This window comes from Pomacea canaliculata, linkage group LG9 (genome assembly GCF_003073045.1).
Source record: "Pomacea canaliculata isolate SZHN2017 linkage group LG9, ASM307304v1, whole genome shotgun sequence".
Classification (NCBI taxonomy): Eukaryota; Metazoa; Mollusca; class Gastropoda; order Architaenioglossa; family Ampullariidae; genus Pomacea; species Pomacea canaliculata.
Window position 1 is genome coordinate 8,894,973 of NC_037598.1, and position 26,726 is coordinate 8,921,698.

The following is a 26,726-nucleotide window of genomic DNA, read 5'->3' on the forward strand; positions in this document are numbered from 1 at the left end:
GTAATAAGTTTACATGTAGTCCAGCCGGGACAACATAACTGCAAAGTAACAGGAAACAATATTAAAGAGCATCTTTCAGCGGTTAGCGCTGTTGCTGAGAAATTAAATGGCGTTTGCACTAACAGAGGTTGTTATCTACAAATAGATGGAAATCTATTTATTGCGGAACTAAGAGCTTGTATACCTCGAACATCATCAGCGACTGTTTCACAGGATCCCGTTGTCTGATAACCACGTGACCAGAGAACTACGAACTTCACTCGGCAGGGGCGGTAGTTATGAAGCAAAAGTAAGTCGTTGCCCAGGGGCAACAGGATGCACCCTATTTTCAAAATTGTAAAGTGGTGTCCACACCCTGAAAATGTTTTACGCCTGTAGCCATAATCATAAAGTGGTGGCCAAAAGCCATTAGAGTAAAGAAACAGGAGTAGGGGCAGAGCGGTCTGGCCACACTTTTATAACTTTGGAAACAATACACTTTTCGATTTTGCCCTGACAAAACGACTTGCTCCCCAGAAGGCCGCTGGGCGGAAGTGTGACGCACATACGCCAGTCAGATGCGCAAACAAGGGGCGTTCGAAAGTTGAGCATGCTCGATGCAAGCAGTAAGCAGGCTATGAAATGGAATGGCGGTGTTTTTTCCTTCGACCGAAACATGGTTTCTGTCAATATCTGGGGCAGACGTCACTTTTTGCCGTCCTTCGATCCGAATTTCTCCCTCACTCGTCAGCACAAATTTTTATATTGTTTTATTTTTATGATATTTCTTACGTGTCGCTCCTTTCTTTGAACTTTGAATGTTTTCTTAGGTGCTTGCGTTGTCATGACAAAGTCTGCAGTAGTGGACGAATATTGCTTGTTTCATTGGCATTGCTGACTCAAGACAATCATTTTTAGCTGGTTGGTAAAGTCTTCCAGCTCTGAAATATACAAACAGCGAAGTAATTATTCAGTGAGGTAAAGGACAGTTCTTTTAAAAATTTGGTTAACTGAAGCAGGCGGACACGGTAAGTAAAGCGGTCAGAGAATTAATAAGACATCGTTGCTGGCAAGCTTTGGAGGCTGTGTCTCAGAAATTATTCTAGTATTTTGCTTAAATCTTTGTGTGTGCGTGAGTGCGTGCACGAGAGTGCGTATAGATGCATAAAATCATCTTTCGTTCATTTTCGTTCTCCTTCCGTCTGTATATTGTCACTGCCAAGGAACGCACACAATCTACAGAAACAAAATGATTGTCTTGTCGATGTCCAGGTCGTGATATATTAGGTTCCTGGACAGGGTTTACACAGGACAACACGAAGCACACCCTTCTAACATCCCTGAACTCCCGTCTGCCTTCAAAATATATTTGTAATTTACACCAGGCACATGGTGTAGGAATCCAAAGATGAACACACAAATCTGAAACATAAATGATAAAATTATAATTACGAAAAAGAAATTCCAAACTAACAAGGGTAGATGCAATTTTTTAAAGGTACATACAATGTGCGTTATAGAGCAGAAGGCACATTATTACCAAACAATTTTGCTTGAATAAAGTTATAGAAACATCTAAGTATTTTTGTCTAAGCAACACGTTGTATATAGAGCAGCCATTGTTTTACAATCATTCATTTCCACGCGTGCATTGACATTTTCCATTTTATATCTACTCTGCAATATTAAAATGAACAGGTGAATGAAAATTATAAACATCTCTAGTCTCGACTTAAACCGTGTCTGCAATTGAACAACACAATGAGTTCAATCTTCTGGAATCAAAAGATGGCGGAGAGGTCCCGTGAGGAAGGAGTAGTAGATTAAATAAAGATGACGACCATTGATTCAGCAGAAAATACTTCTGTCCTTGGAGAACACGAAAATTCAAGAGGATGGGGCTTTTCTCTTCTTTATTATCTTTACTTGTGTTCATCTTTAATTTCTGTCAGAAATTCTGCGTGAATATGTCCTGCAACGATGTGAAGCAAGTCCTGTGGGATCAGTAACGTACAGCCAATAATGCAACGTCACGCCAGTAACGTGACATATACAAACCAATTATTTTGACACAATAAATGCTGTTTATTTATACAGTCTTTTACTTTCTCACTACTCCGCACAAGCTCCCTTGTGATTTCAAAAGAGAGCTTGTGTCTTTGAAAATAAAAACGGAACCTCAATCTCATGAAGTGCTCAAGCTTGACTCCCTGTGGGACCCCGGGGTATGCTTGCCTAGCAAGCATTGCAAGAATAGGGTCCCTGCCATCCAGCCAGGCATGTCGTAAGAGGCGACTAAGGTGGACACCTCACCTAGAGGTAAAATAGGTTGTGGTAGGGCTAACAACCCCACCATGTAAAAAAAATCCTGTTACAGAAAACTAAAACCAGAGAACTCGTCACAGATGGCGAAGGTAATGAAGCACACCAGGAGACTGGACTAATGACGGACGACAGCCAAACCCGAAAGGGAGCTGGCGCCCCGACAGCGGATTTACTGAAGCCGAGGCAGAAGTTGAGGGTGGGGTGCTGGAACGTCCAGACCTTGTACCAGACTGGCAGGAGCTCCAATTAGTCAAGGAGTTTGACAACTACAACTTGGACATCCTGGGATCAGTGAGGTCAGATGGACCGGCACGGAAAGAGGAGACTAGCGTCAGGACAGACCATCTTGTTCTCAGGAAGATCAGACGCTCAGCACTCTGAAGGAGTAGCTCTACTCCTCAACAAGAAAACGGAAAAGGCACTGCTGGAATGGAAGCCTTATGGACCAGGCTTTTTGAGAGCAAGATTCCATTCCAAGTACACCAAGCTGACAGTGCTAGCCTGCTATGCACCAACAATGACTCTGAGGCAGAAGACAAGGATGCTTTTTACGATCAGCTTTCAGCAGCCTCAGAAAGCGTTTCCAGCCCACGACATGTTGCTCATCATCGGCGATCTCAATGCCAAGGTGGAAGTGACAACACCTGCAGGGAGCATGTCATGGGCAAACATGGAATCGGAAGCATCAATGACAACGGAGAGAGACTGGCAGACTTTTGTGAAGAAAACAACCTACTGATTGGAGGCACACTCTTTCCCACACAAAGACATCCACAAGGCAAACATGACATCACCAGATGGGATCACAAAGAACCAGATAGACCATGTCATCATCAACCGAAAATGGAGGAGCTCACTTCAAGATGTTAGAGCCTACAGAGGAGCAGACATTGCCAGTGACCACACTCTTGTGATAGCCACAGTTTCTCTGAAGCTGCGTCGATCACGAGGAAAACAGGCACGTCAGCAGAGAGTGGACTCCGGCAAACTAAAAAAATCCAGCCACCGAAAGGGCCTTTGCTATGGAAGTAAAGAACAGGTTCCAGGCACTAGGAGACCAACAAGAGATGACCTTAGACGACTTCAATCGAGTCTTACAGGAATCAGAGAGAGAAAATACTGGGCTTCCAACGGAAAAAGAAAGAACAGTGGATCAGAGAAGAGACATGGAAGAAGATAGAAGAGAGAAAGTCAGCCAAACAAAGAATCAACAGCACCAGATCTGAACGCCTGAAGGAACAACACAGACAAAGATATGCAAAACTGAACAAAGAGGTAAAGAGGATGACAAGAACCGACAAAAGATATCACATAGAGAAACTGGCAGATGAAGCAGAAAATGCAGCAAGTAAAAATGACCTGAAGACACTGTACAAGATAAACAAACAGCTAAACAACGGTTTAAGAACAGTGATGTGCCAGTGAAAGACGTGAACGGTAATGTCGTCGAGGAGAGGCAGGAAAACTACAGCGCTGGAGGGAGCATTTTGAGTCAGTTCTGAACAGACCAGATCCCCCTCAGCTTGCAGACATCCAGCCAGCAGCTATAGACCTTGACATCTGCACAGACCCACCAAGCCTGGAAGAAGTGACAGCAGCAGTCAAGACAATGAAGAGTGGCAAAGCACCAGGGGCAGATGGAATAACAGCAGAGATGTTGAAAGCATATAAATGTGACAGCTCCCAAGCTGACTGAATCTTCAGGCAAATTTGGGAATCAGGGCAGGTCCCTGTTGCGTGGAAGACAGGGCTCATCTTCAAGTTACCCAAGAAAGGAGATCTTGGAGACTGCAATAATTGGAGGGGGCATAACACTTCTTTCCCTCACCAGCAAGGTCTTCAGCAAGATTGTTTTGTCAAGACTGACGGCAACTCTTGAGAAAGACCTCCGACCACAGCAAGCAGGATTTCGCCCTGGGCGATCCTGCTCCGAACATCTTCATTCTGCGACAGATTCTGGAGCAGAGCAACGAATGGAACACACCGCTGTACATCAATTTCATCGACCTGGAGAAGGCTTTTGACAGCATCCACCGCGAGTCCTTATGGAAGATCCTGAGGCATTACGGAGTCCCTGCAAAACTTGTTCAGGTCATTGCAATGCTGGTACAGCGATTTCAAATCCCAGGTTGTCTGTGACACGGAGCTCACAGACCCCTTCAACGTCAGTACCGGGGTGAAGCAGGGCTGCATTCTGTCGCCGTTCCTCTTCATCCTGCCATGGACTGGATCATGAAGACTTCCACCGACAGTGAGAGGAGAGGGATCAGATGGACATGACTATGACAGCAACAACAGCGCTGGAAGACTTGGACTTTGCTGATGACATTGCCCTGCTGTCACACCGCCACCAAGACATGCAGAGAAAAACAAAGGCCTTCTCAGAACAGCTGGAAACCTTGGCTTGAAGGTCAGCACAAAAAAGACTAACAGTATGAGAGTGAACGCCAGAGTCCAAGACAGCATCAAACTAAATGGAGAAGAGATTGAGGAAGTTGACAGTTTCACCTATCTTGGGTCCAAAATGTCAAACACTGGGGATGCGGAGGTGGAGATTCGAGCCCGACTGGCGAAAGCCAGTCAGGCCTTGCCTCACTCAGGAGCACATGGAAGGCAAAAAACATCAGCCAGAAGATCAAGCTGAGAATCTTCAAGTCAAATGTGATCAGCACCCTCCTTTACGGATCAGAATCTTGGAAGATGACCAAAACCATCAGTAACAAGCTTGACGTCTTCCAAAACAGATGCCTCAGGCGCATACTTAACATCTTTTGGCCAAACACCATCACCAACGAAGAACTCCACCGAAGAAGTGAAACCGAGTCCATCACCACGCAGGGTTCAACGAAGGCGTTGGCGATGGATTGGACATGTGCTCCGCAGCAGACCAGCAGACCTTTCCAGAGTCGCCCTACGATGGACTCCAGACGGCCGAAAAACGAGGCCGCCAAAGGAAACTTGGAGAAGAACAGTGGAAAGGGAGATGAAAGGAAAGGGCTGGACATGGGGTCACCTAGAGCGTGTTTCAGCCGATCGACATCGGTGGCGGACTCTGGTTGAGGCCTTATGTGCAACCTGATGCACAAAGAGGAATAGATAGATAGATAGCTCAAGCTTGACTATACTGTTCATCGCGCATGAAAAGGCAAGGACTTATCAATTAGTTCTCTCAATGTGGGCAAATTAGTGTGTGTGTGTGTGAATGCGTTTAGAGTGGTTAGGCGAGACTATCTGTCTTACCATGTGCGCAATCTGTTCCATTTGACTGCGGTCTCCCACAAAATTTTATTTGTAATTTTATTTACCAAGAAACACAATTCTGATTGGCTTTACCATGTTTTGGTCGTACTTCCTTTCTATTCCAGACAGAAATGTAATCCTTGTTTTTAGTACCATACGGCGCCACGAGATTAGTTTATTCCATTATTCGTTGTTCTTGATGCGGTGGAAGCGTCCCGGTACCGTCTCTATGCTCGCCTACTGTCCATGGCAAGATGGGAGGATGAGACGTTTCTCCACTGGTTCGGTCGACATGTGAGCGACTGATGCTACCAGGGGAATGGAGGAGTGGGGATCAGTAGACGTCACGAGGGTTAGTGCCAAGAACACAACCACGAGCACAGACGGTCTCACAGTAAATCAAGACAATGAAGAGGTGCACTCTCTCCTGATTGCAAACATCCCCGAGTGGAAGAGCTAGCGTATGATCTTTTTCTTCCTTGTCTCATCCAGTCATTCTTTCCTTCCTTCATTTACTATTGTTTTCTTATTTTTATATTCTTTTTACATTCATAGTTTCTTTCCTTCCTTTATTCTTTTTTTTTTTTTTTTTTTTTTTTTTGCATTTCTATTTTCTTTTTCTTTTTCCTACATCCTATTATCGAACCTTTTCTTTTTTTTTTTTTTCTTTCTTATTTTTTTCAACCATTTTTTTTCTTTCCTTTGATTTATTCTTCCTTTCAATATCCCCCCTCTGTTCTCGCCCTGGCAGGAGCGGTCAGACCCAGGAGGGCACACAAATGAGTGAAAACGTGTCACTATAGCTACAGAGAGAAGTCAGGAGCGCTTCTAGTTTGTGTCAATAAGACAGAATGAAACTCTTTAACAATGCGTCAAGAAAAGAAGTTTCTTCTTATTGTTTCCTAACCCATGTGTCTTGATAGATAGATTACCTGTATATCATGACTGAAGATTCTTGAAAGAAGATTATCTGTATTTCATCTTTTCTTGAGATTATTCAGTGTTATTTGAATGAGCTGTGAGCAGATCCTCTGTGTGTGTGCTAGTAACTTATTTTCATCAGTAACTCACTGCTGTGTCCTAAGCCATTTGTCAGTGCATGTATGTACATTATTATGTAAGTAAGCACAGATGTGAGAAATAAGTACAATCTTTGTATACATCTTGATGTGTTGTCATGCGAGTCGATGCGTGTGTTGACACTTTGCTTATGGTGTTTCTGTAAATCTGCATTTGAGGTTTACTTTCCGTGAGTTTTTCTTACTCTCTTTTGGTAAAAGAAAAAAAAAGTCCATTTATTTGTGTAAAGCATTGAAAGCCTGGCTTTGGCTCTGGTACCGCGCTATAAGCTCTGTGTTGTTGATGATTAAAGCTGTAGATAGTATAGTCCCTAATCCCTCCCCCACCATATCCATCCTTCCCGAGAAACTAATCAAGCTGTCGTACCCCATAACGACATTCTAGTAGCCGGTCAGACGATTCTGATATTGGAAACTTGGTCCTTTGGTCCAAATCTTATGTTCTAAACATGTTTACAATGAAGTACAGGTCACAATCGAACCATCCCTCGACGGCGTCTGAAAACTGTGTCCGTTTCTTCACCTGCGTTTGAAAGCATTCAGCATCACATGACTTGAATGACGTCACCACACTCTTGACCTTTGTTTTCTGTTTTGTTTTCCTTGGCAAATCTATCGCCTCCGTATGCTGGCTCCTCTTTTTGCAAACAAATGTCGCATTTTTCTAGTGCAGTGGCATCTTACTTGTCAATCACATCGGCGCAACCACTTGCGCAGAAAGTGAGACTGACAAGATCAAAGATAGCATCCAGATGCCGTCTGGGTCAACGTCTCCTAGCAACAATATTGACCGCATTAATCGTTTCGTGACGGTTAAAGGGAAAGGCAAGTCGACTAGAAGGTTGGGGTTACATACCGACGTTCTGTTCTGCCTCATAATGACAAGCTGCGAAAGAACTGATAACTTACATTCACGTCTGAAACGAATATCCAAGAGGTTGAGTCAGAAAGCCAAGATCCATTGTATAAGCCCAACTCGTGTTCTGTTGCCTCGCCCTTTAAATGTCGCCGTGTTGAGTTAAGCCTGGCCGTGAAGGTGGAATAAAATGGCTTAGACCTTAAGATGGAAAGCACTTGACTGCCATGCCAACTTCATTGACCGGACAACACGTACAGCTGTGGTTTAAAGCTTGGCTCATTTTGTCAGTCTGTTATCCCCCACTTTTTTTATTGTTCGATGCGCATACATAGTGATGAGGTCATACTTTATCCACGAATGTCTAAGATACAGCGCCACTGGTTTTAGCGGGTGATGACCAAGACGAGACCACAAGGAGAGCTGTTATGTGCACAGTACGCCGCTAACTACTTAGTTATAACACTGCAAACCTTATGAAATATTAGTAGTGCTGCAGACTAGCGGGTAGCAGGGTACGTTGCACCCGGCTCCACACTGCACTCGCTTGCCGATGATAATCCACTACTGCACGTCAATACACATGCCGCAACCAAGTAGCTTTTCACTCCCATCACTGTGAAGATTTTCTTCTTTTAATTCTCATCTTTTAAATGGACACACATTTCTACTCCCCTTCCCCGGATGAATGTTGCTGTTCACTGTCGCTGCTTCAGATCTCCATTCAGTTTCCTTGCCACGAGTGTCGTTTGGCGGGCAGTCGTGGACCAGACTGCATGTCTGACTACCCGTCTAACATAGGCATTGGTCTGACTGACCAGTCCGAAACATCTAGTAGAAAGGGTATTATAATCGTTTGTGGAGTTAGCAGGATAACCGTTAACGGCACATGCCAAAACTATTGTAGAATAATTAGAAGAAGTTTTAATAAGCAAAATGCTATTTTTTTTAAAGTTCTTCGTGGTTCTTGTTTTCTCTCTGACAGTCTTTCTTTTCGTCTGCACTGCTTTTACACTTGTAGATTGTGTGCGTGTTTTTTTTTCCAAAAATAGATGCTAAACTAGGTCCTAGTCACCTCAGGTTTTTCTCTATAAAAATTTCGATTGCGGTTCGCTTTGCGGGTGGAAGGCTGTCCAATCCCCCGGGGGTAAGCTACCTTGGCTGTAAGTGGCAAGCACTCCAATCGTCGCATAATGAACCACGACACACGGTCACCCGGGTAGTTCGGCACTTTGCTGGCTTGGCCTCAATCCGCTGATCTCCCTGATGGATTCTATTTTCTCTCGATTGCTGTTCGCGATATGCTAGCTACCCTTACTTTCCAAGTAGTCAAATTCTAGATGAAAATACTATCATGTGCTAACAGCACAAATTGTTTCTGCTGCTGAACATTGCTGTTAATATATGATCTATATTATAGTGCGTATTTACAAATCAGCATCTTATCCACGTTTGTCATATCCGCTAGAGCTGATGTTAGTGGGCCACACCGAGCGAATAGTGAGTGCACCCTGATAATATTGCTGTTGATTTGGGGATTTCGCCTTGTGGGGACATGAGGATCTGGGGGGAATATGGGGATGGGAAGGGTGATGATGGGGAGGAGTTTGGGGAGGTATGAGAGGAGTTTGGGAAGGTATGCTGCTCAGTGAGGCTGGTGCCCTCTTTTCCTGTTGTTGTCAAATCTTCTTGCTCTTGATGTCTGAGGCCAGCCAAGTCCGAAGTGGTGGTGAACTGGACTGGCTGCCACACACCTTTTGATACCCTATTCTAGATTTGAAGCAAAGCAGAGCATTACTGGCCTGGTCATCTAACAGTCTCCTATTATTCCTTTACCTTCACTTTTGTATTTCTCTTGCCAAATTATTTTTATTGTTGGCTTCATGTTATTCTTCTATCGGCTGGTAACATAGCAATGTTTAGACTGGTGAGTGCAGAAAAATGCTAGGGGTTAGACGTCCCCGATTATCCTTTGGTGTTAACGCCAAAGCAGCTACGGTTCTTGACCCTTTCCCCTTCCTCGCCTAAGTGTTGTCGACATTTGCTGTTTCTCCCTGTATCGCCAGCTCGGTCATGTGATGTGCTTCAGAAAGGTTACGGTATGATCGACTGCTGAACAAAGCCCGGAAATGGGAAACGTGTAGCTCCGACCCCACGCCGTTCCGACTGAACTGCAAAGTGACCCTACCATCACTACCACCACCACTACCGCCACCACTACCATCACTTCCCACTGGCACAACAATCGTGAATGCGGCTTTGTAAAGGGGTAAAAGCCTCAAAAGCCTGAGAGCGCATGCGTTGACTACCGTCTCCTTGACAACTGTGACTCGTTTCCCGACGCCGTGATCGTCAGGTCACGCACAAAAGGTCAAGATGATTTATTTTGTAAAGTGGTTTTTCCCGTGCGGAGGAAAGCTTAGAGGACTATAGTCACAGAACTAAACAAACTGACGGTTGTAAACAAACAACAAAACCCACAATACGTCTGTAACAGCGTACAGGCTACACATTCGCCAGGAATCAGCGTGTTGGACCGTCGATAATGTTTACCACATAAGTTTTGACTGCTGTTAACATGTACAAACCAAAGGTCAGTACATGTTATCTACAGATGACAGTAAGACCCAGTGTGTTCGCAGGAAATTATTTTTTTCCACTGTAATAATCTGAAAGTCATGACAGGGCGGGATGGTAACTGAAGCGTTTTTTTTTTTCTTTCTCGCCCATTTTCTGGACAACTGTGTGGCAATTGAACTTTGTACTTGGTTTCATCTTCCCTGTATGAGATTCGGAGCAGCCTCCTCAAGCACTTGTTCTCTAATGCTTTGATTCACACATGATCGGTACTACAATGGATTCGCACTGATTGTACTTTGTAGTAAACCTGATGTGATGATCATCCTGCCAAGTCTAGCCATCGTTGCTGTTGCTGTCGCGATCCTGATGTGAATGTCCACGACTGTGTTGGCCTCCATTCCATATAGTTTGACCGTCGGTCAGTCTGCTGGTAAGTTTAGCCATCAGATGGACGACGTCTGCTTGATGCTCCCCAAGATGTTGAACGACACAAGGGATAGGAGCATAACTTCAACCAGCTCATCATCATGTAGCTCGTCTTACAACTTTTCAATTATTTGACCTTTGTAAAGGAATGGGTCGAGGGACTGATGTAAATTCAAACTATGTTTTTCTTTTTCTTTCGTAAAATATATCACTGAAATACTTGGAGTTTCTTTAAAGTGGATCCCTTACGATGTTATATCTGGCCAAAAATCTTCCAATGATGACCAAATATAGGCTCGATCAGAATCCTACTTGTGTGTTTTATGTATACCTCTCTCTCTCTTCTTTCCTACGTGTTAGGCACAAACGCCTAAAAATGTGATAAATAATCAAGTATCTTTTATGACGGTAATTGCACGGAAGAACTAGACACCCATAAACAAAAAAAGTTGGGAATATCGTGGCTAATCTTCACAAGAAGATGACCTTTGTTGATGATATCGGCAACTCTCAAAATACTAAAGGAAGGGAAGCAGAACATGGAGAACACGGGGTCAACCACACTTCTCAAGGTCCTGAAAAAAACTCCCACCCTGAACCGCATTCTCTCCCTTGTCTGAATAATGAAACCCTCAAGCGAATATAACGTAAAGTAATATACCATGAAAAAGTTACAAAAATGAATTCATTTTATATTATTTACTGGCTGCAGGCTTTTGTACTTCTATTTCTCTTTCAGTTACATGCAATCAGCTATTATGACGGGGAAATTGCAGAATATTTCATAGGTAATGAAAACATGTAACTGCTGATAAAGCGATATCGCACCATGGAGGTCAGAGGTACGGCGAAGGGGTTGGAGAGCTAAAATACCAGGTGAAAATCTCTGACGTGCGACCTTGTTAAGGGTTGCTATATCCAGAAAAAGTGGGTGTGTCCCAATCCCGAATCGAATCCGGGTCATTACAATTCTCGGTGCAGTGGTGAAAAAAAAATGACGAGTGGTTGACCACTGAGCTACCGTGATGACTAGTTCCTGTTTACCTGTCCCGTGCACACCAGGTACGGATACTTCAGGAGAATATGAGTTGACTTGGTGTGTCTATGACTTACATCCATGTCCAAAAACACAAGAGAGAGAGAGAGAGAAATTTGTCCGTGCCAGCGCCATTGTTAACGCATAGCATGCCCCCTACAATGTCTCCATTTATCCCAGTGTTCTCTTCTTTCTTTTTCCTCTGAAGTTAACAGTTATTTCAGGAGCGGTTGTGTCGATTATCATTATGTGGGCGGAGAAGGCGACGCTTGAAACCTCTTCCTTTTTATCCGACACCTGATGGAGGGGCGGTGGTGCATGTAACAGAACTAGCTGACCTTGCAGCCATTAACTCAGACGTTGTAGACATTAATAAACACCTGAAGAAGACTGTACACATATTCCTGGACCTGGGCAGGTGTTTCTGCCAAAGGTGTAGAGCAGAGTGCGTGTCAGGAGCATAGAGTTTAACGAACGTGGTGCAAATCGTTTGATGAATGTAAAGTTTGTGGCAAACGTCGAGTTGAAAAAGCAGAGAAACATGGTTAATGAACATTGAACAAATGTGTGTGACAAAATATAGAGTAGAACAAGCGTTTTTTGGCAGAGAAACATCTTTTGACAAACGTAGAGCAAAGCGAGTACTTTTGACAAACGTAGTGAAGAGAGCCTCTCTGATGAACGAACAGCAGATTCATAGAGTTTTGTGAAGAAAACATCTCAACTGCGATATAATTAGGAATGATTTTCGGAACGACTTCTGAAGCAGGGTTACGTTCACACCCTTTCTCTCAAAAAACTTTTCCATAAACGCCAACTCTTTAATATGATATTTGTTTAATACCTTTGTAAAGATAACTTCAATTATTGTATTAGAAAATTGTTTTCTAAAGATTAAAAAGATTTCAAAAGATAACCTACCTTTTCATGCACACTAATCTTTTGAGAATGGGCTACATCCGTTCCAAGATTTCGTATGATCGGGGTATGTATGTTTAGTGTATGTTTGTGTGTGTTTGGTTTAGTGTGTGTGTGTGTTTGTTTAGTGTGTGTGTGTGTTTGTAAAGCTTACACGTCGTGTTCCAGTGATAACGTGTTCACGTCCCCACAGACTTCAGTAATGCACGCGCGACACTCTCCCTCTATTTGGCGGAGTCTCGTTCAATGGCAGCCACAAGAGCAGATACCTGCAACAACTTGAGATTAAAAAGAAATAAGCCGTATATAATCCAGATAAGGCAAGGACAGCAAATAAACCCAATATTAACTCGATCAAGCCAGAACAAGGCCGAATATTTTTGCCCCTGTTCCCTTTCTCCTCTCTTTATCCTCCTATCCACAGCGTTTGTCGACTTTTCTTTTCCATTACAGATCCTTAGTTCAACAATCTTGCAACAACGCTGACAAAAATGTGTTGGTTTATTACCCAAAGTAAACAAATCATTCAATAACCTCCGTCTGTGGTTACGGCCATTCTGTAACTGGATTGTTCTAGAAAACAACACGCTAACGCAATCACACAAACAAAAAAGCTTTAATAAGAAATAATGACATGCGATTTAAGTAAAAGAGACAACAGTATCAGGAAAATATATACAGAGAAATCGCGACTGTAAGACAATATCCGATGCTGTTTCTCGATCAGTTCACAAATACATATTTTTACAGCGCAGTTCGGTCCACAAACCTCTCACAATCTTCAAAAGCTACAAATGTGCAAGAGTGATAACTCCAAAGCGCCCGAGCATCCAAGCACAAAGTGGAATCCAGTAACAATTTTTAACATCCCCTTCTCCAGTAAAGTGAGGTTTGGGACTGGCCTGAAGCTCACAAAGTAAAACTATTCTTTTCTCTACCTTTCCTTGACTAGTCTTGCTTCGCTGATCGGACTCGTAATTAACCCAATAGATTTATTGTGACCTTTCCCCGCTACATTAAGGGTTGGCCCCTCTTGACCTGCCTTCCCCATCTCTTTCTCTCTCTACGGACGAACATTCCATCGACTAGACGTCTGCTGCTTCAACATAGAAACTCGTTTTCTACACATTGTTGAATGTCAAACCTCCGAAAATGCCCCGAAGTCCCATAAATGTAATAAATGTATTGCCAAACAAGTTTGAATTTCACAAATTGCAAGTTCCCTGACCGTTCGTCCCAAAGCCATTGGTCTCATGTGACACACACTCTCTATATAACTCAGTCAAAAGTTCAGCGACATTAGCCCGGGTAAGAAGAGCTTTTAGATCGTCCTTCTTCATTTGTTTATTTAAGCTTTTTGGCTACATCCCAGTCGAATTTCCCTATTCGACCAGTACACGAAGTAAGCCCCGTACAATAAAACCCATCGTTTCTCAAGAAGAGAGGGAAGTTGGAGAAAAAATATTTAGAATAACCTGTTACGTGAGTTCTCTTCCACCCATCCACGTCCCTCCTGTTTGTCTGGAGACTAACAGAATCGAAAGCAGTTGCAGACTGTTCTTGCTGTAAAAATGTCTCAGTGTATCAAAGTCGATAGTATCGAGTAGATGCAGTGTGTGTGTTGGGGTGGTGATGTGGTTTCTAGAAGAAAAATCTGGTAGCACAGAGGTAAAAACACCATCTTGCCACCACTGCAGTAACAATTGAAAGGCCCTGGGTTTGAACTCTGTTTTCGGTGATTTTCTCCAGATGCTTTCCTTTCTCATCTTCTTCAATAGCGAGAATAACCGTCTGAAACCAGAAGTGTGCACACTAGCCGGTTATCTGTTCATGAACACACTGTTTTGACCACCCGAGTAGGGCTGCATACCAAAGACCTTACATTATATCACGACGTCTTCAAACATACTTTCTCCCCCAGCTGTTCACCACCTTAAAAGGGTGAGAGCTACCCCGATGTAATTGCGGTCTAACACTTCATTCCCCTTCGATCGAAGGTTGCAAGACTACAATTATCTAACCCCCTAAAAGTGTGAAATTGCCGCTAGACAGAATTTTTTTCTATAAAAGAACACACCACCACTAAGTTTAGACTGCGAGTCCAGTAAATAAAGTTATATATATACTTGTATGTATCGAGTTCTGTTATGTCATCATCATTATGAACATCGCACTAGTGCCATTGATGACCAAGCAACATTTATTTCTAAAATACTTTTTCTCTTGCTGCTTCCAAATGTCTGGGCTTCTACATTTCGTCCTTCTATTCAAGAGATTTTCAAACCGAATTTTCTAAGTGTTTATTCTGCCTTGCCGTTATGATGACTTTCGCAGCCTCCTAATTTGTTTTCCTCCACGTTGCCTGATATCATCGTTCAAAGCAACTGCATCCCCGATAACTCAGCTATTTCCATCGTCCGCAGCCATTGAAGCTCATTTCCCTCAGACAGCAGTTCGACACACTCTTAAAAATGTTAACACAGTCTAGTGCTTTTTCTTGGGTGTCTCTATGCTATCTTCGTGTGTTCTTTTTGGTCGAGTTCGTGTTCTGGTGGGAGGGATGCTGTTTACCCGCATTAAAAAAAAAAAAACAACGTACCCCATTTAAGAAAACATTGACGTCTAAAGCAGGTCTTCGGAATGTTGGTTACAGCTTTAATTGCTGTCAGATATATTCCTTCCTGTAATGTCTGATTTTGCGTATTTCGTCTGTGAACATTGTCGTCTGCTAAAAAGTTCATGAGGTCAGCATGCAAATTGAATACATTTCCCTGCGTCCGAGAAAATCGTTTCTCCTCATTTGTTTGGTTCCCACAGCCATCGTGTATCTTCTCTATTTAACATCCTAAATGTCCAACTTTTTGTAAAAAGGAAAACGAAAGCTCTTAAGGACTTCAAAGTTCCTGCTCTTGGGGATCATAATTTGTCATGCATCACTTCAACAGGTCAGGGAGGTCATGCATAGCGTGATGAAGTCAACCATCAGCCTTCTGATAATTGTATGTTATGGGCCGCATTTCTACACTCTGAAAACAGAATGAATGTATGAAAATTTTTATTGATGTGAAAAGGGCCTCAAACTGCCTATAATCTGAATATGAGTTTTAAGAAAACAAAATTAAATAAATTAAGCAGCAACTTTCTATACGTCATCCTCACTTATTATTGTCTATTTCGAAACTATTCAAAAGTGAAAACATTTTAGCCTATTGAGTATACCTGAAGTGTGTGATGCCAATGAGATGTACGGTCCCTCAACCACCCACTACACCAAACGTTTGAATATCAGTCTAGCCCAAGTTTGAATTCATTCTTCGGAACTGTGGGGTTTTTTTAAAACCGAAGCTATATAATTTCTGTGACCTAACCAGGTCATGCCAACAGGGCACCAGGGGTCATGCAAGGCATTATGAAATCAGATCTCAGCCCTCCGATATTTATTTTTGGGAATCATTTTATGCTCTGAAATAGAACGAATATATAAAGGTTCTTTAATGGGGAGAACCTGATGCAAAAGATCTTCAAGTTGCCTTTAATTTGCATCTGTATAAATTAACATGAATTTTACGATCAATTAAGCAGCAATTTTTTAAATGACATCACCACTGAACCTCTAAACTAATTTTGCAGTATTGCTCTTTCAAACCTGCTAACATTTTAACCTATTAGTATACCTGAAGTTCTGTGATGCCAGTTATATAAATAATCAACAAAAGTTTGAAAAAGTTTACAAAAAAATGGCAAAAATTTAGCCCTGGTGTTTCTTTACTGTTCAGATCAGTTTAAGAAAACAAAGACAAACAAAGAAAACAAAGACAAAGACCTGGGTTTCATTCAAACAGCTTCACTTTACACAATAATTTTGGTAAGTGAACGCCATTATACTCATTTGATGTCCAGTACATTATCTCTAGTTTCTTGTGTAGTCACCTGGAGTGAGTTGTTGTTATTTATTTTTTTTTATTTTTTTTTTTTTTTTTTTTTTTTTTTGGGGGGGGGAGGTATTTTACCGACCGCCGCATAACTTAGAATTTTGAGACCGAAATAAAAATGCCCATCCCTGGTCTAGAGTCTATACGTATTTACAGGCTAATAGCCTACATTTCTTCTCATCCTGTCTTACCTGTCAGATATTATATATGCTTGAGCTGTTTCTAGGGCCACAGTGAAATGCTCTCTCTCTCTCTCTCAAACACGTTCATGCATTCATTCCCAACACGTACAAGAGACAGAGACAAGGACAGATAGCTGTATTTAAGTGTCTTGCATGTGTACCTTCATTCTTCTCGTTCCTCGTATATATTCCTGTAATCTATCATGCCCTCCGCACTGCCATGCAAGACGCGTATATCAACATTGTGTCTTCTCACGAGGTACGTAAATAAGCAGCCAATCACGTCACGTGGTTATTTTATAATGAACTTCACCTGCAGGTCAAATGTAGGCCACACACAGGTGAGGTGAAGTGGGGTTTTAAAAAGGTGTAGCATTATATTGGGTGCTTGGGAGTGCATGATAGCTCGCAGTAAAGTTTCTAAAAAAAAAAAAACTATCGTAACTTTTAGATGATTCATGCTTCTTGAAATTACTGAATGCACACAGGAGTATACTCGGTGCTTTAACTCCTGGGCATTTCACTCGAAGAGAAAGTTTCCGACTTGAAGATCTATTTATAAAATAGGATAGAGGAATAGGACAGGATATAAGAATTTATATTTAGTTATATGTGTGTGTGCGTTAATAAATCAAACTCTATCACTTATGTACCCGGTAATAAGTCTGTCTGATATCGATCTATGGTCTCTCAAGAAAGAAATGTAAACAATTTCCACTGCCATGAGCGTATGTCGACGAAGCGTAATCCAGAGATATATGTGTCATCTGCCAAAATTAATTAAAGTTTGCTGGCCAATAACTTCCGATACTTTAGATTTTTACTGCAGCTACCTAAAAGTGTTGTCAAAAAAATAAATGAATAAAAAAGGAATAAAAGAAGTCTATAATGCACAAATATGTATAAAGTGCATTTTCCAGTATTTTATGTTATAGATAACAATCAAGGTGTTATGCAAACACTTTTATTCGCAATTCCTAATTGTTTTGTGAAGAAAGAACTATTGCTGTTAAAGAATCTCTTATTTCAGACAAGAATCGCGAGGTATGACTCAACTCTCCCCTTCATCGTTCATGCAGTTGTGTCACAATTCTTGATTTTACTGCCTGCAGCAGACAAGGCGTCGAAAGCTGCTGCCGCACTCTCATTTACAATCCGGATGACTGGCAAGGAAAAAAATCACAATCCTTCCTTTTTACAAGGAATTCATTTCTATTTTTGATGTTCATCACGGATGTAACAATAATTCTTCCGACATTTCGCTCTACAGCCATTCTGCCATCTGGGCAACCACACTGATAAGGGTAGTTGGCTCTCGTGAACTACGACCTGCAGTGACATTTCTTTTCGGAGTAAAGGAAATCCGGTTAGAAGCTAAGCAGGTAGGACTGACAAGAGTTATCGCTTCGAAACCCTGACAGCAGAGGTAGGACTCAAGTTCAAACAACCCGCCACTGGCGCGAGGGCCTGTCGCCGCCATAGCCGTCCATCGCTGGCGGTACGAATCACGTGACCACAAACAAGCAAAATGTCGGAAGACGTGGAGAACGGAGAAACAGCTGGGCTTATATCCCATCGCGACCGAAACATCAAGTTCGACCACAAGCTTTCAGAGACAGACAGATCCTCAAGGGTGAGTCTGACTTTTCTTGCTTGGAATAAACTGTGCTGTGCTTTCTCGTAGGCCGTTGTTCCGTGGAAATTTCTGGTTTGTTCGGTGGTGAGAAGGCCACGACTGGGATGTTTCACGTGTTCGCTTTGTGCTGTGGGCTGGCTATTGTCGCTCTCTCACTTCGCCGTGACAGCACCAAGTTCCCTGGGTACCCTATATTTATACACAATTCGATCGCCCCTTCACCCACATTATTTCTGGCCATGATGACAAAATGGAAGCCAAGTGTCAGTGGACTATGACAGCGGAGTTGGGCATAAACACAGCGAGTAATCGGGGATCAGTCGCTTTTCCGACAGCTGTCGTCTAGTCCCACTTCTTATTAATTTTTGATCACTTTGTTGAGATACTTTGGAACCATAGGTGTCATAGGTAGTCAAAAATGACCTAGCCCGAGTTTTATGTTGCTCATTTCGCAGTCGGTACACGTGTACGCAATGGCCAAGACGAACAAGTACGATAGAGTTTCTGTACCTTGCGATAAATGTTTCAAGTGCAGAGGGTGGCCAGTTAGAAACAACGCGCACGCACACACAGCCATCGATCCATGGGCGGTTACACCACACGCTCCTAGCTGGCGAGATTCAAACCAAAACAAATATTCTAAGCATCTCAGCAAATTTGCACCTTGTTCACAACAGGTTTTTAGCTATTTTATCAGTAAATCTACAATAGTGACATACACATTAGAATTGCTTATTAACGGAGATCGTGTTAAGTTTCATTATTAGTGATGTATATTATCTGAAAATTAAAGTATGTGGTTCTATTTATCATCGATAAGATTACCTCCATTTATCATTTGCTATCAGTTTTGGCATTAATGTTAATGTGCCTTGAAATTGTAGCTTTTTTTCTTACTGCAGCTGCCTTTTTGTTAGATGATGTCTGTTGTTTTAAACCTGTTGTAAATTTTCTTTCAGTGCTGTTTGTAACCTTTATTTAAAAAAATATATATTCTGATCATCTTCGTATGAAGCATCCTATTGCTGATATTGCTAAACCAAATTCATTGAGATTAAGGTAAAATAGGCAAATTTATCAAAAGTGTGAAATTTTTGTCATTTGTGAAGAGATTTGAGGCATTCAACTTTAACTGTAAGGAACTTCATATAATAGCAAAATCATAAGGAGACTATACAATTTTCTGAATATACACACATGTTGGCACATTTGAGTGCATGCATGACTAAAAAGGAGGTGGATGGCAATGATATAATATCGTTATTACAAGTATTAACTTTTTGGGGTAAGGCTACGTCAGTGTGCTTTGTGTACGCCAGGAATAGGACCATATTCTGTCCATAAAAATTTCAGCTGGTTAATAGAACATTTATAAAGCTTTTCTTGACATTAAAAACTGAATTTTTTTGGCTTTCTTTTTCTGTCTGGATTTTCTGGATTTGGTGTCAAGCACATCATGAAAAATAAAAGTACTAGACATGGCAAGTGCAAGTGGGTTTCTCTCATCGTTAAAATTATATATATTTTTCAGAATATCTAGGGGAAAAGTGGAGGACAAAGTAAAGAATAATTAGCTAAGATGACAACAACACCGTCTAATGAGTTTAATTTGCATAACTGAACTTAGAAGTGAGCTCTGAGTAAAAATTGTTGGAAGGTGCATTGCATATATTTTTTTGTATGTTAAGCAATTATTATTAAACTTATACTTTTACAGAAACTGTTTCATAAAACATACGGTCTGTATCGGAATCAGATCTTTACTGACCATAGATGAATTGTGTAGATCTTACTATAAACATAACTGCATATCTAGTGCACAGGCACACATACACAGATAGAGAGATTATGATGATAAAGTTATGACAGATAAAATGTTGCACATATCTCCTGTTGGGTGCACATTAATGTTATTCATACAGACTGCTTTGATACTTAGCTTTGATACACCACGGATGACAGGTATATATGGTGACACATAGATAATAGAAAATAGGGAAGATAAATACTTCAAAATTAAGAGTTTTTTGTTTTACACCGTGCCAGCAACTAAGTCTATATCATGGTGATCAAAGTTGAGGGACAGACTGAGCATTTGATATATGTATAGCAGCATCTTAAAGTAGTATGAACAATATTGATGCAAGCTTGCACTCTGACTGCAGTTGCATCATAAGGGAAGGAATGTAGTGTATACTAACTAAAGTTATGCTGTGGGTGGTAATAGCGATAAAGCGCATAACAAATATATCTTTCACCTGCTACATGGGCATTATTTAAAGAGCTTAAACTAAGAGACTGAAAGCTTTATGTTCAATATGATTGAAAGAAAAAAAGCTGGTAATGTAAAGAATTTTGCTAAATTTCATGAGCTCTGTTTCTCAGAATGGAGTGGGTACATAGCAGAGACTTGGTCTCTACTTGCATAATGCAGTTAGCTTTATGTTCTTTCTGCAGATCAGGTCTAGCCTTAATCAGCATGTATCTAGAAAATTAATGTAATTACACTGAAATTAAGTGGAATTGAAATATTTGGAGTTTTAAACTTTGTTAAGATCTATAAGATTTTACTTTTGAGCCACTCACTTTCACAGTTGTCCTTACAATGTGACATGGAAAAGAGAACAAGATAATAAAGAGTTAGTTGGCCACATTTATGATCTTATTCACTGGATGATTCTGTTGATGTACTGTTAAGTGCTTGTCATCAATGCATTGGGAATCAGCTGTTTTAGTAATTAACGTTTGGATCTCACCTCAGGCATGCTGTTCATTCTTTGCATGTGGCTGCATTGCATGATCTTACCTTTGCTACTGGCTCGGTTATCATATGTCTTTTCTTTCCTTCTGTTTCCTAAAATATCCTCTTGTGTTTGTGGCACAAACTGTAGTAGCAGCTATTAATAAAAGTAAAATACAGATGCTTGGCTACAAATTAATTATAAATAATGGTTTGTCTCTGTATACAACTCACTGCTAGTTTTGTGTACTGAAATGTAAACAGCATTGTTTTCAAGTGGTCTTGCAAGATTTGTCAAGGGGGAAAAAAATTGATCACTTGAGAATGGGGTGGGAGAACATATGCATGATGCATGTTGCAGCTTTTCATTTTCCCATCAGAGACATTGCACACTGCAGGTTTTCATGGGGTAGGGTTGGATGCTGGCTGCACGGCATTAGAGACAATTTTTAACTTTCCTCTCATTGATCTGCCTGCATGCTGACATTAATTCATTTTTAAAAAAAAAAACTGTAGACAGCAGTTTCCCCTCTCCAGACCAAAACACACTGGACTTTGGATTGAAAGCTATTTATTTTGAAGATGAGATATGACCATATACTACCTCAAGAAATAAATTCATGTCGTTTGGGAAACATGGTGGCTAGACAGCTGTGTCTTTAGAGAGTTTTACAAGTGGGTGGAAAGCTGAAGCTGAGGTGGAATCAATTCAGGAGGTGATGGGAAAAGGAGAGAGAAAGATTGTGCAGGAACTGCATGATTTTATCGGTCGATTTTATATTTCATCAGGTAATCATGTCACATAGCATCTGTTTTATGATAAACGATAGGACAGAATTCTTTGTTCCCATTTTTGAAAAATTGTGCTCTAAATTAATTTTGTTTTTCTGAACGTGCCAATAACCATGCCAACTGGCAAGAAATTTCACTTTACATAAAATCTTTTCTGGAATGTTCCAGCATGCAAGTTTAGGCAAAACTGTAAAAGCAAACATAATTGTTGACATGCTTGATTTATAACAAAGAATTTACGATGTCTTTGGATAATGAGCGTGACCAGAGTTTCACATGGCAGGGCATGTGAACCTTTCATTAACATGCAGTTTTATTACCTTAGGTCATCAAATGAGAGGCGGGAGGGGATGAGCTCAGCAGGGGTAGTGTTAGTGTACAGATCATTATTTCTGTTTCCTGACATCATGGATCTTGTCTCGTATGCACAGTCACTACAGGCAGGATCTTGATCAATAGCACTGCAGCAGTATATAAATGAGGATGCAAGTTGCCTTTATGCTGAGTTATGTCCCTTGTCACATCCAACCCTCCTGCTTTCCTCTATCCGTCCAATCCTAACCCAAGTGCCCTCCGAAAAAAGCGTGTTTTTCCCACCGACATTACAGGTTTTTATTTTAATTGCAGTTTCATTAGATTTTGTCATACAACATTATAAATAGACAGAAAGCAGATATAGGATAGGTGAGTGATTAGAACACCAATGTCCAAACAGAGGCACGCAGGTTCGATACCCATGTATGTAGTTAACTTCCTCCAGGTGACTCAACTGTTGGAAATAGGTACCTGCCTCTATAGAGGGTTTAGGAAAGGTTAAGTAACGAGAAGTAGGGATGTGTACCACCCTCAGGAAAAGTCAGCTCCAAGAAAAGTATGCTCTCTAACACTTTACCTCCCCACATGACCAAAAAAAAAATTTAGAAGATGATCTTTGCCCTTTTTCTTCAGAGAGCTGATAAAAATATTCAAACACCTGTTGGATTCTAAAGCCCAATGTCACTATAATATCGAATTGATTGAAAACTGTTGTTTATATTGGGTCCCTTTCAACCAAAGAAAATTAAGCAACCCACAGAACTACCTTTTGAATAATTCTTTGTACAAAGGTGCAAGCAACAACCACTGACATATTATAGCAGTGTAGTGACTGAATAATTAGGAAATTATACCTTCTTTTAATCCTGTAGTTTTAAGCTAAAGGTCATTAAAAGTCAAAGCCACCTTTGACTGGTCAGTGCAACCATTTACTGATTTGACCTTGTCAGAAGGGTCAATTAACTACTGGCCTCAGTTCATTCAATCACAGCCTTAAGTTGATCTGACCATGGTGTGGGATGTATGTGGTAACTATACATAGGTTAGCTGCCATTGTTATGAAACGAAAAATGGACAATGTTCGATTGAGTGCATGGATGCCTCTGTACGAGCAAGAAAAAGATGCATTCATTAATTTATGCAGTAACAGAGCGGTTGGCATGACAGAGCTGTACTACTCATAGCAACAAAGCATGCCTGTTTAGTGCAACTTGGAATGGTTTGTAAAATCTACACACTATATGGCAAGTTGACATGTGTCTGTGTGAAACCTATTCCACCTTGAAGTGTGTTTATGTAAACACTAAAGAAGAGGATTAGATCAATTTTGTGGACAAATTATTGTACGGATGATAATGTCGAATTGACTATAGGCAGTGACTGAATCAATTAAGGGTTATAGCTGAATTTGATAATGGTGAAATCAACAAGCTCCAAAACATCCATGCAAAAACAATTTCCTTATTGTTTAATAGTGGAGTAAACAACAAATATTAAACTGTTTTACCAATTTCTTTTCCTTGTCTCTATTAAGCTTTGTAATTTATACTACTAATGCATTTGAGTTTATTAACTAGCGTCATGGATAATCTCAGCAGTGTTGAGAGCATGCTTCTTTGTAACCTCAACATCACTTGTTAAATTTTCAGTATGTAGACGAACTGTCATAGAGTTGTGTTTGTAAGATAATGGTAGTCCACATCTCAGCAGGCAACATAGCAACAAATATCTATTACTCAGTGGTGAATCAGTAAATATTTCCCAGCTGTTAGAAATTCATGTCCAACACTTCAGTTACAGATTTTTATGTCTGATAGTTCAGAATACAAATTGATCAAGAACTCTGGTAAATATTTGTAATTTGATAGCAGTCATTTTATTACAAGTATTTTCATAAATAATATCTATTTTTCATATCCCTTTACCTTGCTCAGCTTTATATTCAGGCCACAAACTTAGAGTTAGGGGAAAGGGCATTCCTTCTTCCAAGGGGGACAATTTCGTGTGTGCAGTATTTGATGATCCACAGTCAGCTCCCTTGCTATGTATGTTGGAAACTACATCGGAGAAATTATGCTACCAGTGCTAAGAAAGCAAGCTGTATGCAAATTCCCAGGCAAAATAAAAGCTAAAACGCCTATGCCCTAAGTTAGTTAAAACTATAGGAAGGAAACTTGAATAATGGGGAAAAGAGTGGTCAATCCATTTGCTCTATGTTGTCATTCTACAATAATTTATAATAACTCTTTGCTTGCTGTTACCACCCTGAATCTTTCAGAAGTATTTTATACATTATGTAAATGTTTACCCAGGTAATGATTACCGCATCCAGAAAGAGACATACATTAATAAGCCTTATATTTTAGTGCATTGTTTGCACATAAATCTCAGAGAACCAGTTCAAGGAAAAAAGGGTTTGGGTCTTACCTGTGTAATGTCTTGCGTGGTTTTTAATCTTTGGCAACTTGAGTGTTACAGATAAATCTCTTTTAAATCGCCTCCATGACACCAGTATCAGACACCTAAAACAGATATGAAGCACAGATAGAGACAGACCTTAGAAAAGCATATGTTGTTTAAAGCACAGAATTTTATCTTTTTCTGAAAAAGCAACAGTCAAGATGGTGTAAAAAGTGCTTCATCATTGTACTTCTAAAAATCGTGTTGTTATAAAAATAGTTATTGTTGCTTTTTTTATATTGCTGTCTTTAATCTTTCATTGTTAATATTTTACTCTTTAACTTTCGATATGTAAGCAAAATTCCTTGGACTAGAGTTATTGTGCATTTAACTATGCTTTTATAATAATATATTTGCAGGAGTTTTGTGTTCACATTATGCTCAGTGTTTAGTATTACACTAAAAATTCATCTGCAGTTAGGAGTTTTTATGGTGGTGATTTGTGATCTATATATTGGCAGATATTTTATATATTTCTTTGGAAAGTTGTTTCTCATTATGTCTTCTGCATAGTCTACCTGCAGGATGCTGTTCGGAGATTCAGAATTTAGATTACTATGTCTTGTAGAAAGCCAAAGCTGTGATTTAAGGCAGTGGTTTCCAGATATGAAACACTGATTGGCAGCATTGGGAAAGGTTAGAATATTGGAAATACATGTTTTATTTTTTTTTTATTTAAGTATGCTTATGTCTCTGTCATATATTCCAAGCCTTGACAAATTTTATAATAATGACAAGCACGTGCGTGTGTGTGGTATGTTGCAGGACGGTCATCGCTTATTATTGAACCAATTCCAACCAAAATTGGTAAGCTTGAGTAGGAAAGAAAAACCTACGAAGATTTGTTTCTTTCATCGGAATGTTTTAGAATGTTGCACATGCAGACCCCCTTTCTCTGTTGTTATCTAATACAAGTCTCAGTGGTTATTTTAATCATATAGTATCATGAATCTACCACAGTGCATGGAAAGTATTCAAAGACAAGTTTTTTGGGGTTTTTTCTGTTTTTGTTTTTTGTTTTAAGGGCCAGAATGTCACAATAGAGAAGAGCTGCTTTCCATTGCTTCTGTTTGATGAAAATGTTGGTTTGTAAAATGCAGCTTCCATGATTCTCCATCATATATGAAATTATTCTTAATGTCTCTTTATAAAGTTGATCTGTCTATAGACAGAATCAGTATTGATGTTTAGACTAAACTTCAAGTGCATACTTAATTTTATTTGGGGATTCGATTATTTTTTTTTTTTTTTTTAAGAAAAATATTGTACTTTTGATTTGCTGCTGTCATTTACCACGGCCTGATAGAATGTTGGTTCTCTTAAAAGGAACACATCAAATATTAATATTTTCTGTGCCCTTTAAACAAAATGTGTTCAGATAAAGCTGTTAAGACGGCAGTTAGCAGATCAGATAAAAGCATTGCATGACAAGTTTGCTTGGAGAGCCATTTCAACAGTTTCATTAAAATTTTATTAAGTCAGATTGCTTTAGCCAAAAGCTTTGGCAATCTTGGGGCTTATCCATGACACCAACCCTCATCACAGCTCTGTCGTGGTAAGGGGGCTGAGGTGGGGACATTTTTAAGGGAAGCAACTGTATTTGTCTTGTCAATAGATCTGCAGTTGTATACCACCACGCTGAGCATTGCAAAAAAGGGAGTAAGTAGGGGCTTTCTGTTATATCTGGAGATCCATTTAAGATTTTAAAGTTAATGCCTATCCAGCTACACTTATTATGATTATGGATAGGGTTAAGCGCAGGCTGATTAAAAAATACAGCAGCCCCGTCCCCTCCACCCTTTCAAGCGTTAGAGACCACACTTTTTTCGGGGTCATCTTGTAGAGAGGTATGTTTTTGTCTGCTTTCCCACTCACTCTGAAGCGAGATAATTATCCGACAGCTGTGGGAAGTGGAGTAAGAAGAGAGAGGGGAGAGTCGCTGCGCCACACGGGTATCGAAGCCCGGCGCTCCCGCTTTTGAACACCTGTGATCCAACCACTCGTCCATTTATTTCTTCAGTCACAAGCGTCTGCTGGTGTTGCTTGTCACGTGATCCATTCGTTTCTCCTACTTTTTTACTTGATGCTTTCTGTTGCGCAGACAGTTGAAAGCGAGTGTGCGATAAATCAGTTGTTTTTTTTTTAATAATTCACCATCGGCATGTCGCCATGCACGACTACGCTAGCCAACCCATTTCCAATCCCGCGATTCTTGCGCATAATATTGGTG

General features: G+C 40.6%; 2 protein-coding genes across 22 annotated transcripts in view; one reads left to right on the forward strand and one right to left on the reverse strand.

The window, feature by feature from the left end:
• Window positions 1–835: 835 nt before the first annotated feature.
• The window catches only part of LOC112571897, a 60,443-nt gene continuing 34,552 nt past the window's right edge, over window positions 836–26,726 (reverse strand). For 9 of the 16 annotated variants that reach the window (XR_003100909.1, XR_003100911.1, XR_003100908.1 and 6 more), the window contains 2 exons: window positions 24,464–24,558; window positions 12,345–12,717 (listed from right to left, as the gene is read on the reverse strand). Coding sequence is in view for 6 of the 16 variants with exons in the window: in XM_025251272.1 (XP_025107057.1) it covers window positions 12,683–12,717; window positions 24,464–24,558 (130 nt within the window). In the remaining 10 variants the exon portion in view is untranslated. Of the gene's footprint in view, window positions 1,402–12,344; window positions 15,466–24,463; window positions 24,559–26,726 lie in introns of those variants that run through there. The other 7 variants (XM_025251273.1, XM_025251270.1, XM_025251269.1 and 4 more) reach the window with 3 other exon arrangements.
• LOC112571894 (S-adenosylhomocysteine hydrolase-like protein 1) overlaps window positions 17,800–26,726 on the forward strand; it is a 104,110-nt gene continuing 95,183 nt past the window's right edge. Inside the window, exons 1-2 of one of the 6 annotated variants that reach the window (XM_025251253.1) lie at window positions 17,800–18,186; window positions 25,262–25,303. In XM_025251253.1, coding sequence (XP_025107038.1) covers window positions 18,082–18,186; window positions 25,262–25,303 — 147 coding nt within the window. In that variant the 5' untranslated portion in view covers window positions 17,800–18,081. The remainder of the gene's footprint in view (window positions 18,187–25,261; window positions 25,304–26,726) is intronic. The other 5 variants (XM_025251254.1, XM_025251258.1, XM_025251255.1 and 2 more) reach the window with 5 other exon arrangements.